The sequence below is a fragment of the Cheilinus undulatus genome, linkage group 20, assembly GCF_018320785.1.
Source record: "Cheilinus undulatus linkage group 20, ASM1832078v1, whole genome shotgun sequence".
NCBI classification, from domain to species: domain Eukaryota; kingdom Metazoa; phylum Chordata; class Actinopteri; order Labriformes; family Labridae; genus Cheilinus; species Cheilinus undulatus.
The window spans coordinates 23,312,739-23,329,485 of record NC_054884.1 but is presented as its reverse complement, the minus strand read 5'-3'; the positions used below and the strand labels follow the sequence as shown (position 1 = coordinate 23,329,485).

At 39.6% G+C, this 16,747-nt stretch overlaps 1 protein-coding gene across 14 annotated transcripts in view; it reads left to right on the top strand.

Moving 5' to 3' along the window:
* Positions 1-16,747, top strand: part of LOC121528829 (calcium/calmodulin-dependent protein kinase type II subunit gamma) — a 70,806-nt gene that overhangs the window by 18,848 nt on the left and 35,211 nt on the right. For all 14 annotated transcript variants that reach the window (XM_041816449.1, XM_041816444.1, XM_041816445.1 and 11 more), the window contains exons 3-11: positions 1,128-1,187; positions 8,527-8,581; positions 8,734-8,799; positions 11,952-12,024; positions 13,172-13,274; positions 13,738-13,821; positions 15,213-15,307; positions 15,854-15,976; positions 16,165-16,248. In XM_041816449.1, the coding sequence (XP_041672383.1) occupies positions 1,128-1,187; positions 8,527-8,581; positions 8,734-8,799; positions 11,952-12,024; positions 13,172-13,274; positions 13,738-13,821; positions 15,213-15,307; positions 15,854-15,976; positions 16,165-16,248 (743 nt within the window). The remainder of the gene's footprint in view (positions 1-1,127; positions 1,188-8,526; positions 8,582-8,733; positions 8,800-11,951; positions 12,025-13,171; positions 13,275-13,737; positions 13,822-15,212; positions 15,308-15,853; positions 15,977-16,164; positions 16,249-16,747) is intronic.

Below are 16,747 nucleotides of genomic sequence, written 5' to 3'. Positions count from 1 at the left end.
TCAATCAGTGGTAGGTTTTTTTTTTAACCATAAGATGCTGCAAGTTAAAGAGAGCAAACCTGGTTCTTTCTCTTTTACATGTTGGCAAATACTGACGTTTATGAAGTCATTTTTAATTAAAGATGCAAATGTGACATGTTTTTGTCTTTTGCAAGCAGAGAGAGCAGATAGATGGTCTAAATAGAATGAATATTTTGGCAGAGTTGTTTTATAGTTAAGATGCTGTGCAGACGTTTGCTTGCTTGCAATTTTGGAAACAAGAAAAACAAGTTATGAGCAAAATTTGATACAGAGGAATTTTATGTTGCATCAGAATTGAAACTGTTATCAGGATTTTTAAATTTTTACTCCGGTCATATCTAGATTTAAGATTCTGATATCATGACAACTCTTTTATGACCTGATGTATATGTCCTCTTTCAAAAAAGGAACTGAACTTAAGATGGGGTGAAAATACACAGTTTTCCTAATGAGAATCTAGTTTTCTTTTAAACTGCATGATTATATTTTTTCTAATTACTTCATTGATTGAACTGTCACAATTGTTTTCTAAAGCTGCATTTAAATGCCTCTCCTTCCTCCTTTTTTAACATTTACATTTTTATGTTGGCCACCAAATATCTACTTTGGCAACTAAAATTAGTCTTGGTTACTCCTGTGGCCAGTGCTTGAAAATATGAGTGTCTCTCCCTGATTTTAACCAGAACATTGCTGCACAAGTTCAAATGTTAATATGATGACATCGTCCCAGGTTTTTCTTTAATGGTGTCGCTTTTCATCTTATCTGCCACCTATACTTTTATTTCTGTATCTCTTCTCTCCCTGTCATTCAAAATAGGCTTGGTGATTATATTACTGATTAAAATGCAGACTTTATGAAACTTTGAATACATTTAAAATTCAAACAATTTTTGTGTTCCTTTAACAGGGGGCAGACTCTTTAGCATGTAGTGTTTATAGTCATCTACATTGTTCAAATTATACTGAAAGATTCTACTAATGTAACGTTTGATTATTTAGCTGTTCTAATCTGATGCTGACCACAGTACTTTTACTTTTATTGAGTTACAAACACTTTGCTCTTTTGTGAAGAAACTCAGTCTAAACTTTGGCTTTTCTCTCCTCAGACCATCAGAAGCTCGAGAGAGAGGCTCGTATCTGCCGTCTTCTGAAACACCCTAACATTGGTGAGTTTCTGAGCCCACAGCTAAAAATGCGAAATGCATTCCTGTTTTGTTGCTCATAATGAGATTGTTAGCTGGAGTTGTAAACACTTATGGTGGAATTTGCAGCCATTTAGATGCTATAACAATGTCTGTGATCACTCATTTGAAATGTCATTAAAGTGGATCTCACTGCACAGCTGCTGTCTTGTATGGACGTTGGTGCACAGAACAAAGCTTCAGAGGCATATGGAGTATGGGGACGCAGGTTTTTGTGAGATTGCAGAGCATGCTTGTCAGGATTGGCAGATGGATAAGGATTGCAAATGTGTTGCTCTACACTAAGGAGAATTGTCAGTCGTGCTGAGTGACAGTGTTCATCATCACCAAGTGTAGACATGCAGCTCTGCTATAAACTTCTCTAAATGCAGTCGGGGACAGATTTTAGATTTACTCTCTTACAATTTATTTCCAATTAAGTAAGTGATGTCTTCTGTTGTTGAGTTGAACTAGAGCTGTAACAATCAATTGATTTGCTGTCAGCAATTAAGATGATTAATTATTTAGTTAAGTAATTTATTTAGAACTGAAGTCAATACTGTCTGATTCTAGTGTGTGAAGATTTTGGTTTCTTTTCTCCTTCTGTGATAGTAAACTGTATATCTGAGTGTTGTACACAAAAGAATGAACATTACTCAGAGGAAGTTATCTTTTCCTTTGGAAAACACCAAATGGTCTTATTTAATCATTTACTGACAGTTTACTTGTTTATTTCTTAATAATGGAACTGACATGGATCTGATTACCAAAATGTTCAACATTTTGATACTTTTCGATACCACATACAACCACAATACAATCTCCATTATTTCAATGATTGATGGTATCCAGGAAGATAAGAAGAGATGGCAGAGTGAGGGATTCAAATGAAAGAGTGCCTAAGCACTGCAGAGGCTTCCTTGATTCAGGGTGCCTCAGCAGTGCTTAGTCTTGGCACCTCTTTAACAACCGGACCCAAGTCCATGTGGACTGAGCTACTGCCACCCCAAGTACAAAGTTTAAAAAATATATATTATATTTTTTAAACTAATGCTGCTATGAGTGAATATTAAAATTAAGTTGGTCTAACTGGATTATGAGTCATCATAACTGAGGTGGAATATTTTAGATTGGATCTATTCCCTATTTTTGGGGACAACCAAAGACACAAAAACACTGGCAGCATTTTGTTACAGAAACCGTGCTATGTTTTCATGAAATTTGGACAGTGTGAAGAAGTTTCTTTCAAATTTTTGTCCACCCAGGAACACTGTCATCATAGATTTAATGATTTCCTGCAAAAGAGACACAGTTTTGCTTGGGGGTGAAGGCTCTGCTCAAAAGAGTCTCCAAGGGGTTAGAAAAGCAGCATGCTTTGACTTTCCAGGGACAGCATTGCTTAGAAACCCCCATATAGAATGATACATTTATGTTATGCATGTTGAAATAAAGTTAAATTTAGTTTACTCTGTAATAGTATAAAAGTCAATAGGAGGGTGCAGCAAAGGCTTGAGGCTAGAAAGGAGGAGACTGGGGGGGATGGAGGTGAAGCTCTGCCAGCAGCAGTTTTCAGCACTGATGAGGTAGTGCTTAGTGAAAAGGATGTCATATTTAAATGGTCTACCTTTTTGAGACAGTGAACTATGATCTGTTGAGAGAGCTGGGAGACGATAATGAAATCAGCTGGCAGTCAGCTGATTGCAGCTGGATGTATGACTTCCATGTCCTGCATGAACTAATGCTAATGGTGATGTTCCAGTACCATTTTTCCCTCTGGATACTGATCCCAATACCAGAGTGTTGGGTATCAGCTGATAAAAAGTACAGATCTGATACCTGTGTAAACTCTGTGGTCTGACGGTACTGTGGTAAACTGGCATATAATTTTAGCCTTACAGTGAACATGGCTCCACAAATACAGTCATAATGTGCAGCCTTTCTGTGACCCTTGTTTTTCTTGCTTATTGTTATTTTACTGCTAAATATTAAAATAAAAATGACACAGAGGACACATCGCAGACCCTTTACCCTTCTTTCTATTATGCATTATTCAGGTTAAGTCCACAATCATCTGCATCTTTAAGCATGCACAGTTTGACAACGGAACAGCCTGCAATTGGTTGACAGCCCCTCACAAAGCAACAACATGGCCATAAGCATTCAAGTTAGCTGCAAAAATGATTGAAAAAGGATTAAAATGGATTAAAAAGACCTTCAATATCGGCTTTACTGGTGCGGATAATGTTTAAAGTGCCAGAAAGGTCACCCGACTTCCAGGCTTGCTAGAAGAGTTTCCTTAAGGGCTGCAAAGGCATGGGTAGCGTCTTTGGAGCAACGCAACAAGCTTAAGGGGGGGGGCATTGATTTATGGTTTAAAAGTTATTTAACTTTTAGTAATCTGTGCCACTTCCTGTTGTATACAACAATGCTGGTCTGGAAGAATAATGAATATCATGCTGCTTCCAAACTGCTGCTGCAGTGGGTCCTTTGTTTGGGTTTGAGCAGAATGATTTCCAGTTCTTAACGCTTACATTTAGCTTGGCTAAACAAAGCAAAATATAAAGTTAAAGAAAACTGGATCAGATCAGTGCATAAACATGTGTACTTGCTGATACCAATACCTGCATTTTAAGCAGTTTTTGACATTTTGCAAATTCTGGTAATGAATTAGAATAACTCAAGTATGTTATTTAACAGGTTTAGAATTCTGATATTGTGACAACCCTAGTACTATACTATGTTTAAAAACAGTACTAAAAACAGACAAAATAAACTATATAATTAGGGAGAACTTGGTTTGACATTTAAAGGTAGTATTAAAAAACATCTCTGTTGAACTACTGATTGGCTGAAGCCTAGTTCATCATCTAAATATGAGTTATCACATAACTGTATTCAAATATCCTTTTTTTTTAGAGACCCAAGGTTATGAGTCCTTTCAAATGGTTGGCATTTGTGTGTTGCCAGTATTTTTACAACTACTTTATAAAGTTATCATGTGCTAAAAGCTCATGACTATAAATTTAAGATTGCAATTTTCCTGAGTCTTGATCAAACAGTTGTCATAATGAAATCAACAAAAAGACATGAGGATGACACCACTGATATTCAGGATGAAGGGTGACAGAAGGTTATCTTCCTCTCACTAACAGTGTGACAGCAGATCTCAGCTCAGCCTGCTAAGATCAAACAGACTGTGTTATTACAGAAATGTCCTCTCTGCTCTCTTGACTGTCTGCTTTTATCACTCTTGACCATTCTGATTTCACAGCGTGTAACAGCCTTTTAATAGTGGAAATTTGTATCGCAGGGATGATTAAAGAATGGAACATATTGTGCTCCTGTAATAGAGACGTCCACAGGAGAGGGGTGTTAAAGGGCTGAAAGGGCCAATAGGACAAAATCAATGACACCTTTCCCTCTGCTCTCCTCCTTATTTCTCATTCCTCGTGTCCCAGATTTCTGTCCCTCAGGCACTCACTCGCCCCTCGCCTACTTTCCCCTTCCCCTCTCTGTATAGATTTTTCTCTCCCTCTTGTCCTTCCTCCTCTTTTTGACATATTTTGGCATGGACTGCATTCAAACTTTGGACAAAAGAGGGCACAAAAAAAGAAACAGATGGAGAGACGAAAGCAGGAGGAGTAGGAGACAGATGGAGGGAGAGCGAGAAGATGGGAGGAGGAGGAAAGAGCAGTCGCTCTTGTTTCTTGCTGCAGGGCCATCCTACTTCATCTTATTATACAACTGATATTCACTTTACATAACGATAACTGTGGCTCCCTGACACTGAACCTAAGCTGTATCTCAGGCCTCTCAGCTAACACCCGGCTCCTGCTGCCTATGTGCTGCTCAGTCACTCGGCTGCTGTGTTGCTGTGTTAACAGGAGGGCTCAGATGTTTACAGCTTAACCGAAGTATCATGGTATTATGAGCTCATTACTGCAATCACCACTTTATTTATTTCTCTATTTCTGACATAAAACTACTTATCTCTATTAGAAGTCAGAGAACATCACTGTTTAAAATGTTTTTCTTTTGTAAATGTAAAATTTCCTACCCTGGTGACAGAGCTGTGAATCACTGCTCACATCTGTAAATGAACCTTTTCAGTGTTCAGACAATTTGACTGTAAGAGCTTTGTGTTCAGAATTAAAGGGGGTACAGAAAGTTTTGGAATTGCTCCACTCCACTAGAACGCCTCCACCAGCAGCAGAAGAAATGGCTGTTATGGCTGCAAGGTATCTCTGCAAGTAACTGCCCAAAGATCTGTTGTTATTCTAAGTGTCTGCCAAGATTTTGGAAACAAACACAATATTTCTGAGTTTTGATTCTGAAAGGATAACAGCAGATCGTATTCATGCCCTGCACTCTGACTCGTCCCTGCTGCCTACTCTCCTACTTCCTCATTCTTGCCTTTGAGGAGCAGAGCAAACATTAAGACAAAGTGATAAAATTTCTGCTCCTGTTGAAGCTAATTAATTCAGCTGTATAATGCTTATTAGTTAGTTGTAATGCATGTCAGCAAGAATATAGGGTAGGATTTAAAAAGAGGTACAGAAGTGTGTGTGTGGGGGTGTTCAGATTGAGTTCAAATACCAACTGACTTTCAAGACCTTTTGAGAAAAAATATCCTGAAATATTGCCCAATTTAAAAAAAAACACAAATGATCTAGGGCACCAGCGAGCCTAACCTCTGTCAGTTAGGTCTTTGTATAGAGGACGTGCTGGAAGTAGGCAACCTTGGTTTGACTCCGATGCACAGTAGTTTATTCCTCTCTCTCTCCTCCAAACTTCATACTACATCCACTGTCCTGTTTCCAAAAAAAAGCATAAAAAGCCCAAAAATAACTTAAAAATTCCCAAATTCCTCTTTTAAAATGTCATTTTTCTGTAGCAGGCAGAAATAAGTCACCCAAAAACTACCCCAAATGTTGCTTACTTTACTTACAGACGCTCAAGCTGGTGAATACAATTTTACATTTTCTTCTGGACTTTATAAGTCTGTGCAAGTATAATGGTAATAGCTCGGCATTTTTTATAGGAGCTTCTTGCCCACTGAAATTATTTTGGTGTGACAAAGCATTTATAACAACAGATCAGTTGGGGCAAACAATTGCTAAATGGAGGCTTACTTGTGTTTCCAACCAACATGTGACATGAATAAATGTCAGAATCAGCATGATTCTATTGATTTCTATTGAGTGTCCTAATAGCTTGAGTTATATAGTGCAAGGCCCTGTTTTTACCCTTACACCCCCTTTCTGCTTGCCTATTGTTACATGAACAAAGAACGCATGAGATTAACAGAGCACTCAGAGTGTCCAAAAGGAAGATTTCCTTGATTTTCTTTTACTTCCTTTACTCAAGGCAGCTTGTTGGCTTGTTTTTTAAGCTAGAGATAATGCCGCATTTTTTTCTTATCCATAATTTAAATGTGGTGCTCTTTATTGTGTAACACAGATGTAAAATAATGTTGCTGTCTAATGTTAGAGGCTTGTGAATGCAGAACAGCACACTTCCATTGCTCTATATTTAAAATAAAAGCTGTTGGACAGGGGGAAACTGAAATTCACAGCACAGAGAAGTAAATATTTGGCATGCATTTGTGACATTGAGCATCCAGTCCTGCATGGTGCAAAGCAGCAACTTGTGTACTTTAAGGAGCTCACTGATTTAGATGCTTTTGTTTTTCTTTAAGATTTATTTGGCTGCTTTTATGCCTTTATTTGAGAAACAGGGTGGTGGACAGAGAAGGAAATCAGACAGAGATAATTGGGAATGGCATGAAGTAGCAGTAGACTGATTATTGGTGTCAGTATTTGGCATTTAGCCGTTTGTTGATATCAGCATTTTATTTTCCAGATAACTGTCCAAAGTCAGTTTAATCAAAGGTGTGCTATTTTGGCTTCACTGCAAGGTGTGTCTTCCCCTATGGCTTTGCTTTCACTCTCTACAGTCTCACTTAATGTCCTGCTCACACCATTATCTGACTGGCTTGATGTGACAAACTACCAACCAATCAACACTCAGGCCGGGGTGGCACTGACTCAGGGAGTGTTCGGCATCACTTCCTGTTTCCTGCTGCTACCATTTTTCTCTGTGCTGTTTCTCATTTTGACAGAGCTAATGCTAAAATTGTTTGTTTTCCTTAATTTTTTTAACATTTTTACTTTTGCCACATTAAGTATGTTTTGTTCATCATAAGCATATTGGTGCAAATATCAGTTATCATCACATGCAATACTAATAATCGGTTAAAAAAAAACAATGTTGTATGACTTAGCATGAAGGGAATGAAGTGTGGATTGGAATCGGTCATTGGATGTGCATTTGAAGAGCTCTACATACATATGGCACAATCTCACGTTGAAACCATCTGTAACCCTAGCACATACAATTAAACCGTAATTTGACCACAGGGGTACGGATGGCCTGGCAGTTGGGTTGTGCCCCATGTGCGTGGGTGATCCTGGTTTGGGCCTGGCTTGTGGCTCCTTTCCCACATGTCATTGCCCACTCTCTCGCCCCTGGTTCTGACTCAATCCACTTTCCTCCTCTGTCAATAGAGGCATAAAAAGCCCAAATATTATCTAAATTAAACAATTCAACCATAACAATTCTGTTAGTCTCTAAACGTGGCACATATTTCTGTATCACTGTCTTTCTCTTTCTGTTTTCCCTACTCTGTCCCCCATCTACTAATGCCCTTCACTTCGTCTTCATATGGCAGAGTTAAATAACTAAAAAGTTACATTCAGTGCAAGAGTAAACTGTTATTCAACAGCAGACAAAATTCTTCTAAAACATTACTCAGATGCTCAAAATGAGCAGTGGTCAACACTGTTGAACGTTTTACAACAGTGCTGGTGCCAGGAATGTAAACAAACATACATCTGACAGTGGCGTTCAGTGTGTTTTTGGAGGGTAGAATGCTGAGTTTTGTGTTCTTCTCGCTCACTTTCATTGATAACTTTCCTGCAGCTCTTGTGATATTTTTGTAGACTTTGTGTTCTTTTAAAGGCATTCTTGTGATGGTCATTGCAAATAAGCTTAAGCTGTAAATGCTGTGCTGTGTGGTATTAGTTAGTATCCCATGTATTTATGCCTGAATACATAAATGATTGAACAGTGTTTGGGGTAGAATTGACTTGTGATTAACTGCATATCAAGTGGATTTATTACTCAAAGTTAAAGCCATAGATGATATTCTATTCAGCTTGGTTATGGTCCATTTCTTCTTCAAATACTACATTGATTCTGTATTTCCTTTAAGCCCTTTCCATTCTTTGTATCTCCATCTCACTGCTCTTCGTCTCTCCTACAGTGAGACTCCATGACAGCATTTCAGAGGAAGGCTTTCATTACCTAGTCTTTGACCTGTGAGTATATTCTGCACACACACACTGACATTTCATCCATGCATGTGACCATGGTTTGTTTGTGTATGCTAACGTTTCCTGCCTCCCCTGTCTGTTTCTCTCTCCGTCTCTCTCTCTTTCCTCCTCCTTTTTCATTTCTTCTCCTCTCCCAGGGTGACAGGAGGAGAGCTGTTTGAAGACATTGTAGCCAGGGAGTATTACAGCGAGGCCGATGCCAGGTAAGCAGCTCTAAACATATGAACACACGCTCTGCAGCAAACATACAGCATAATCCCATTAAATATATGAATACGTACTCTCATTTTATGAGTGCAAACCCACAGGCACACAGTGGTAGATATAATTGGGTTGCTTGTGTTCTTGGCGGTGAATGTACCCCCCAGTCAACAAGTGCGTTGTTATACTGCTCTCTCATCTCTCTGTGGCCACATGCGTCACTCTCCATCCTACATCTACATAGTCCTAAAATGATCAACAGCAAATTGATAAAAAAAATTATGACTTATTCTGCCAAAAATGGCCAGTTCTTTCCTCACAGTTTGCTGCTGTTTTGTCTTTAAGCTGTGTAAATTGAATACCACTGGTTGTTTATCTTCTAATTGGACTGAGCATGCGATTTGAAGACATTACCTTAGCCTCTGTGAAACCGCATTGGGCATTTTACACCACAATTTGACATTTTGTCGACATTGTGACATTTAAGCTTTCCTCGCTACATCTTCCTTCTGGGAGTTCCCCTCCTCTTTTCCCGTGGCTGTGTGGTGTCCAGCTTATAAAGTCTGCTGTACAATTGGATTAGGGGTCTTTGTCTATTCACACACATGGGTGGGGGGTTTGGAAACACACCAGCCTTTACAAACGAAGCCACGTGCATTAAGCCTCGGCCTGGCTCTCTCTCACTGTGCCCTTTGACCCGTTAACCTTTCCCGAGACGTGACATGAACATGAGCCTCAAATAGTGCGATGGTGGAGCCTGACACCACAGTGCGTAGGACAGTAATAAGGTGGTCGTGTACTGGCTCCTAGGAACATTTTATAAGACCCATCATGAGCCAACACACTCACCACCAGGCGAGTGTGAAAACATGCTCGGCAGCCAGAAATGAAAAATAACTATATTAGTAGCAGCTGAATTGACGCCCCCATTATTAAAATTGCTACCGGGATAGAGATTTATTGACTGTGTGGTGTGAGGCCTCCCACACAAGTTGCTCAGTATTGATTGTTTAAAACTACAGTACCTTGATTATGCCTTTGAAGAATTATAGTGGTTGTGTAGCCAATGTTTGTTATGCAACCCAGCCCTGTGTTTAACTCAAACAAAATGTTTGTTTGAGCCTGCTTTCAGCCATGTAAACAAAAAAAAATGTGTATTAATATTTTGACTTTTACAGTGCAAAATGCCCAGGGTAATTTTCCCTTTTTTGATCAGACATGACTCGCAGATAAACTTTCATACGATGATTAAACTGAGTGGTGGTTATTTCATTAATCAAAGGAAACTGATGAGATGATGGTTTGCATTTGGCATAAGAAAAACAGAACAGGAAGCAATATTACAACAGCTGTGAGTTCAGTTATCATATTGACAAGTTCCTTGAGACTACCAAGTCTTTATATTTCGTGCTATTAGATTAACTTTTTGCTGACCTATCAGACATATTTAGGAGCAATATTAGTAATATAAAGAAACATAATTGAATCACCCTACTTAACACAAATGTCGGTGACTGTTCAATAAAGAAATTCACCTCCAAGGTGCTCACCAACAGAGAAACATGTAAAGACCAGACTGAGAGAGGTGTTTCTCCATACACAGGCAGTGATCTTACAGCATACAAAAAGCATTAATGTCTATGTAGCTGTCTTTATGAATACTTTTTTGTTTAGTTCTTCATTAAATGTTAAACATGGTCATCAGACTACACAACACATTCATGAGTCTTTCTGTTTTCAACACCTCAATGGATTGAAAGTCACCTATAGACAGGGTCAAGTTGAACTGTACTAATGGTGTTGCTAGTGTTAGCATTGTTTTAAGCTTCTTAAAATTCCTTGCAGGCATCTAACATTGATGGTTAAAGCTTAAAAACTTTCTTTGTATAAAATGTGCACTACAAAGATCACTGCTGGGAATTTGTCAATAGGAGTATTTATTTAGCACTAGTATCCAGTGGGTTACATGCCCATTTTGCTGACAAGGTGGGGGATTGACAGAACAGGCTGTGAGACATCTCACGCAATGGGCAGTTTTTTCCCACAAAAAGACTTTATTTGGGTGAGCCACCCAGCTATATTTACAGCCACCCAAGTATCCCAAGTATATTTGCCAAACATTTTTTTCTTGTTCTTTCTTCGTTTGGGCGGCTGTGTCTCAGTAGGCTGTCAATCATCTCGCAATCAGAAGGTTGTGGGTTCCATCCCCTGTTCCTGCAGTCACATGTCGATTTGTCCTTGGACAAGACACTTAACCTCAGTTTGCTCCCATTGCTTCGGTGGTGCCATGTAAATTGATGCAATTGAATGGGATTAGCTGATACTGATGGCCAATTCTCCATAGCATCATCAGTGTACGAATGTCGAGTGAGCTGAGTGAAAGGGTGTGAATTGGTAGGTGTGACTTGGTGTAAAAGCCCTTTGAGTAGTCAAATGACTAGGAAAACGTTATACAAGTTTGAGTCCAAGTCAATTTCTGCCATATGTACGGCATATGTAGGCAGAATCAACAGACTTATGTCGACTTGAGTCTTTTTCTTTGTTTATTCTCATTCCTTTAAATTTGGTATCATTTCTAAGACCTGTTCTTATCTTTGGTCATTCTTGAGCTTTAAAGTATGGTTTAAGGGCACAGGTTTTAGGTCTGAAGTACATGTTTAAATATCAGCATCAGTATTAGTATTAATTACAACAAGTAGCTGATGATAAAGAACAACTCTGTCATAGCACTAGGGCTTCTTAACACAACATCGTCCCAAGTCTTTATTGTTTAAACAGGTTATAAAAAAAGTGATTCATTTTTTTGTGGAAATGCAGTTTCACAAAACATAATTTGCTGTATGCAACATCCCATGCTTTCTTACACCCCTTCTCTGTATAATGTTGAGCATCTGTCATTTTATTTGGACAGTTTATGTAACACTGGGCATTTGGTGCTTTAGAAAACAGTTCTGGTATAATGATTATCAAGCCTTGGGCAGTAATAATGCCTTTAAATCAAATTTATCTGTCTTGTAACCACACCATAATCCCATGGTCTAGAAAGAAACACTGACAGATCTGTCTAACGAGTCTCTGTGATGTCTTTTTTGTGATAAAGGGCAGCGACTGACACATCTTTCTCTCTGTTTTGTCCCTTTTTCTCTCTTCGTAGTCATTGCATTAGTCAGATCTTGGAGAGTGTCAATCATATCCACCAGCATGATATTGTGCACAGAGACCTCAAGGTGAGTGGCTGCCCGTTGCCGTGACAACCACACACTCACACACACCTCTGCTCGTGGCCATGGCAACACACAGATGGCTCTCGCTTTCTCCATCTCTGTCTCTCTTTTGTCTTTTCCTCTCTGCATCTCTGCTTTTATCGCTTATTATTTCTCCCCTGCGTCCCTCTCCCGCCCTTTGTTCCCTCTTTTTTTATTTTTTTAATCCATCCCTCTCTTCTGTGTGTCTGTGTGCTCGTGTGAGCGTGCACGTGCATTCGTGTGCAGCGCAGAGATGGTGAGTCATGATCACGTGCAGGGGTCGGTCTCTCACCTATGGCAAGGAAAAGACAAGGACTCGAGCGGCACATGAACACATTTTGTACTGATGTGAAGGAGGGGGGGTCTATTATGTGAGAGGAGGTGAAGACATAGATAAACCTCATGGGTTGCCAAGACAACCCATATGACATCACACCACCCATAGAGCAATAGGAGAGGGGCTTGTGTTATTCTTGATAGCTCATAGGCTGAAATTCAAAGAGTGGAGGAAGAGAATTTCTATTTAACCCACCTAAAGGTGATGATTATAATCCAGGTAGGAAACAGGAATAATGATATGTACTGAAACATACATTTTTGAGCAGAGGTGTGGAGGAAAAAACAAACCTCCAGGGGTGCTTTGGACTCATGTGGGCGATTTTTCTACGTGTGTGTGTCGGAGAATAATGCTATTACCTCGAGCGCTGCCTGTCTGATTTGTTGGCCTTTTATCCTGAGTGGGCTTTTACTGCGGCCATTTATGTCCCACTGCCCAAACAACGGCCATTTAGAACGCCGCCACACACGCCGCCTCTTGCTAAGTACACTTTCCATTTAGCATGCAGTCTGCAGCGCTGCCTAAATGACTCCCGAGTGGTTTCTATGGCTACCAACCCATGCCCATATAAGGCGTTTTGGAGATTCTCAACCACTCATCCTCTCTCTCTTTCTCTCTACATCCTCCGTGTTTCCATCGCTTTCTCACACCTTTCCCCCACCCCCACACGGGCTGTTTCAAATACATCAGATGTGAATATTTCTCAGAAAGTGCTTTACTGAAGAGTGCCTGTCACTATCCGTCTCTCACTGTCTTGATCTCTTGTCCTACATTCTGCTGTGTCTTCCTCAGCCCGAAAACCTGTTGTTGGCCAGTAAGATGAAGGGAGCTGCAGTGAAGCTGGCAGACTTTGGCCTTGCTATTGAAGTGCAGGGAGACCAGCAGGCTTGGTTCGGTAAGAAAACATAAGCAGTAACACGCACAAATCAAATGTGCTGGACCATTAACTGAGCTAAGTGTTTAGCACTCAATAGTTTCTGTGTTAAACATAAGGATCGCAGCTGAACAGGCCCTCATTCAAACAGTGGGTCTGTATATGTATGCATTCACATCCGCCTGCCCACTCAGAGGACAAAGAATGGTTGTCTGAGCATTGCTTAAGAGGCTCACAGACACTTTTCCAGTTCATGCTTAGGCCATTGTGTCTTGGCATATGGCCGAGCTGCCAGCATTTGGCCGACTCTCCGGCAGGGATGAGATGATTAACGGGTATTTGCTTGTGACTCTACACTGTCATAATCTGGAGTCCAACAGGTCACTATCATCCGAGCCATTCACATAACTGCACAGAAATAGCCTCCAACACATTTAATGAAAGGCAACAGTTAATTATGTCTTCTGGCCCTTCTGTTGAGCAGGGTTCGCTGGCACACCTGGATATCTGTCCCCTGAAGTCCTAAGGAAGGACCCCTATGGCAAGCCAGTGGACATTTGGGCATGTGGTGAGTTGTAAGCCTCAATTTTTGAACAACGAAACTTCTAATGGCAAAGATAAACCAGACTTTATTATATTTGAAGTTTTTGAAAGCTCAATAAAATACAATTGGAGTCAGCTTTCTTTCACATTAGTTTAATTGGCTGCTTATGTATGCATACCAGGGTTCCTTCAGACCCTTAAAAGATCTTAAATAGACTTAAATTGCACATTTGAAATTTAAGGCCATAGAAAGTCTGATTTCTACTAGTAAGAGGTCCTAAATTAAGAAAGGCACATTGACTAAGGGGATTCTGTGTTGGGTGTTCTAAATTTCTTAGGGGACGATCTTCAGACCCCTCTCTGATATTATCACTGTGCTTAAATAAACTCTGTATTGTTGTAAACACTAGTCCAGTTCTCTAACATCTGGGCTACCAAGTTTCCCCACTTTAAAATCCTTGTAGCCCTTTATTTTAACAAGCATGTTATGTTAAATATCGCTATATGGCATATTGATAGAATTGAGGTATTTAAAATGCCAGAAATAATCTATCACCAAAAAAAATCTTTTTCTGATACCATGTGGCATTTCATAAACAGTTCATCATATAGAAAATTCAGCCCTGGTCGGGGAAGCCTTTCAGTTTTACCTTCTTCTGGCAAAGTCTATAATTTCATTTTTAAAAGCGTAGGAACCCTGCAATGCCACATGTGCAAAGGTCTGCGAACCTTGATGCCGACAGCCCAGGTTCAAATTCCCAACTGTGTCTCCTTTCCCACATGGCATTCCCCACTCTCTCCTTCAACTTTTGGACTCTTACCACTGTCCTGTTTCAATAAAACATAGAAGCCAAAAAAGAAAGCTTCAAAAAGAATCCCTAACTTCTGATTGATTGAGGAATTTTGCCAAGGGGTAAAGCTCCCCTTAGGCTGAGAGTTAAGTCATTGAGGCTGTCTTACACAGATGTCACAAGGTAACAAGAGTTATTCAACGGTTTTGTATTTAAATCAATATATTCTTGTTGCACATGTTCTAATTACATTGCATGAGAAGTAATTTAAAGGTATTTAAGTTGACTGTGACTCACAACTAGTGGGGCTATTGACTAATCATTTTAACATCCTGTTTTTCAATTTCAACACTACCCAAAACATGACAAAATGTCATATGCTGTTTGTACAAAACAATGAAGACTAAAATGTGTGACCCAGTGCATCCTTGCAGCACTGCAGTGCTTCATTGTCATGCTCTTTGTTCTTATTTTATATTTATCATAAACTTGGCCTTCTTGTGCAGACCTCCATGTAATGAAATCCAGTCATGAATAAACTTGCTTGGTCTATTAAAATAGAAAAATACTATTACTGCCTAAACATGATCCATATCTAAATCTCTTGTCCCTTTTTCTCTGTCAGGTGTTATTCTCTATATCTTGTTAGTGGGATATCCTCCTTTCTGGGATGAAGATCAACACAAACTCTATCAGCAGATTAAAGCTGGAGCATATGATGTGAGTCTGCATTGTGTGTGTGTTTATTAGGTGTATATTTGTGAAGGGGTGCAGTGCAGGGGTTTGCTAAGCAGTTTTTGAATGTTTAATAGTGTCCAATTGAGAGCTGGTCCAAAGCTATTGATCCTATCAGGGCCTCCCTGACGCATTGCAGAGGGGTGTGTGTGTCTGTGTGTGGGAGAGAATCAGAGAAGGGGTATCCTCCTCTCTTGGTCTCTGGATAATAAAGTCACATTGCAGCTCTCAGAAAGAGAGAGAGAAAAGGCTCACAGGCAGTCTGTTTGCTTGGAATTCACTCAATGTGAAAAATAGTTTTAATACCCAAAACAGACGCATGTGTTCATGCTTCTGTATCAATTTGCAAAAAAGAAATGAACATTTTGTTCTCATCGCAGTCTAATTTTAACAGATTAATTTGAGACCTGGAGTCCAGATGGTGTGGATTAGCTGAAACATGATGATGCAAACTCGTAACAAGTCCCTCACAAAGCATGTTTCCAATCCACGTTCCTTCCCAACTTTCACACTTTCTCCATTTTTTCACAGTTTCCATCCCCTGAGTGGGACACAGTGACTCCAGAGGCAAAGAACCTGATCAACCAGATGTTGACTATAAACCCAGCCAAGAGAATCACTGCCGAACAGGCCCTCAAACACCCCTGGGTCTGCGTAAGTATTCTCTCAAACCCTCTACAAACCAGAGATAAGTATTGGATTCACACAGACTGCTTCAATTAAGAGTATGTAGGAAGATTTATAATGTATAAGTGACTTTTTTCCCAAATAACTGTGCAAATACATTAAGTTAAAAACTGAGACAATGCATTGTTTCTGATTCTTGTCTTGTCCTCCTGCAGCACCGCTCTACAGTGGCCTCCATGATGCACAGACAGGAAACTGTCGAGTGTCTCCGCAAGTTCAACGCTCGCCGAAAACTCAAGGTTCTCCTGAAACTTCTTTTGCCAAGCTATTGTTTTTAACATCGCTTTTTATGTGTTGACCATACTTAGCCTTTCCTTTTTCATGTACAAAAATGGTCCCACCATCCACCAAGTTTTATCATCAGGTTTAGAAATAACGTGACATAATTACGACTTACTTCTACAAAAGAATTCAGTTTGTCTTATGAGGAGCTTCATACTTTTTGATTTCCCAGCAGCATGGTCTCTGATGTAGTTTGCATACTTATGTAGGTCATGTTTCAAACTTTATAATATATGTTGCTGTTAGAGATTGGTGTCAAATTCCCAAATTATTTTTGAAACCTCATTATTGAGTTTATAAAACCTAAAGGTGCAGTCTGTTCTATTTAGCCTAGTGGCATTTAGCAATACAAACCATAATGGTTATGGGTTGGCCTCTCTAAATTGACATTTAATCACCTGACTATATACAATTGTCCTATCTTTATCAACTGGCCTTACACCAGAGGATTTTGCT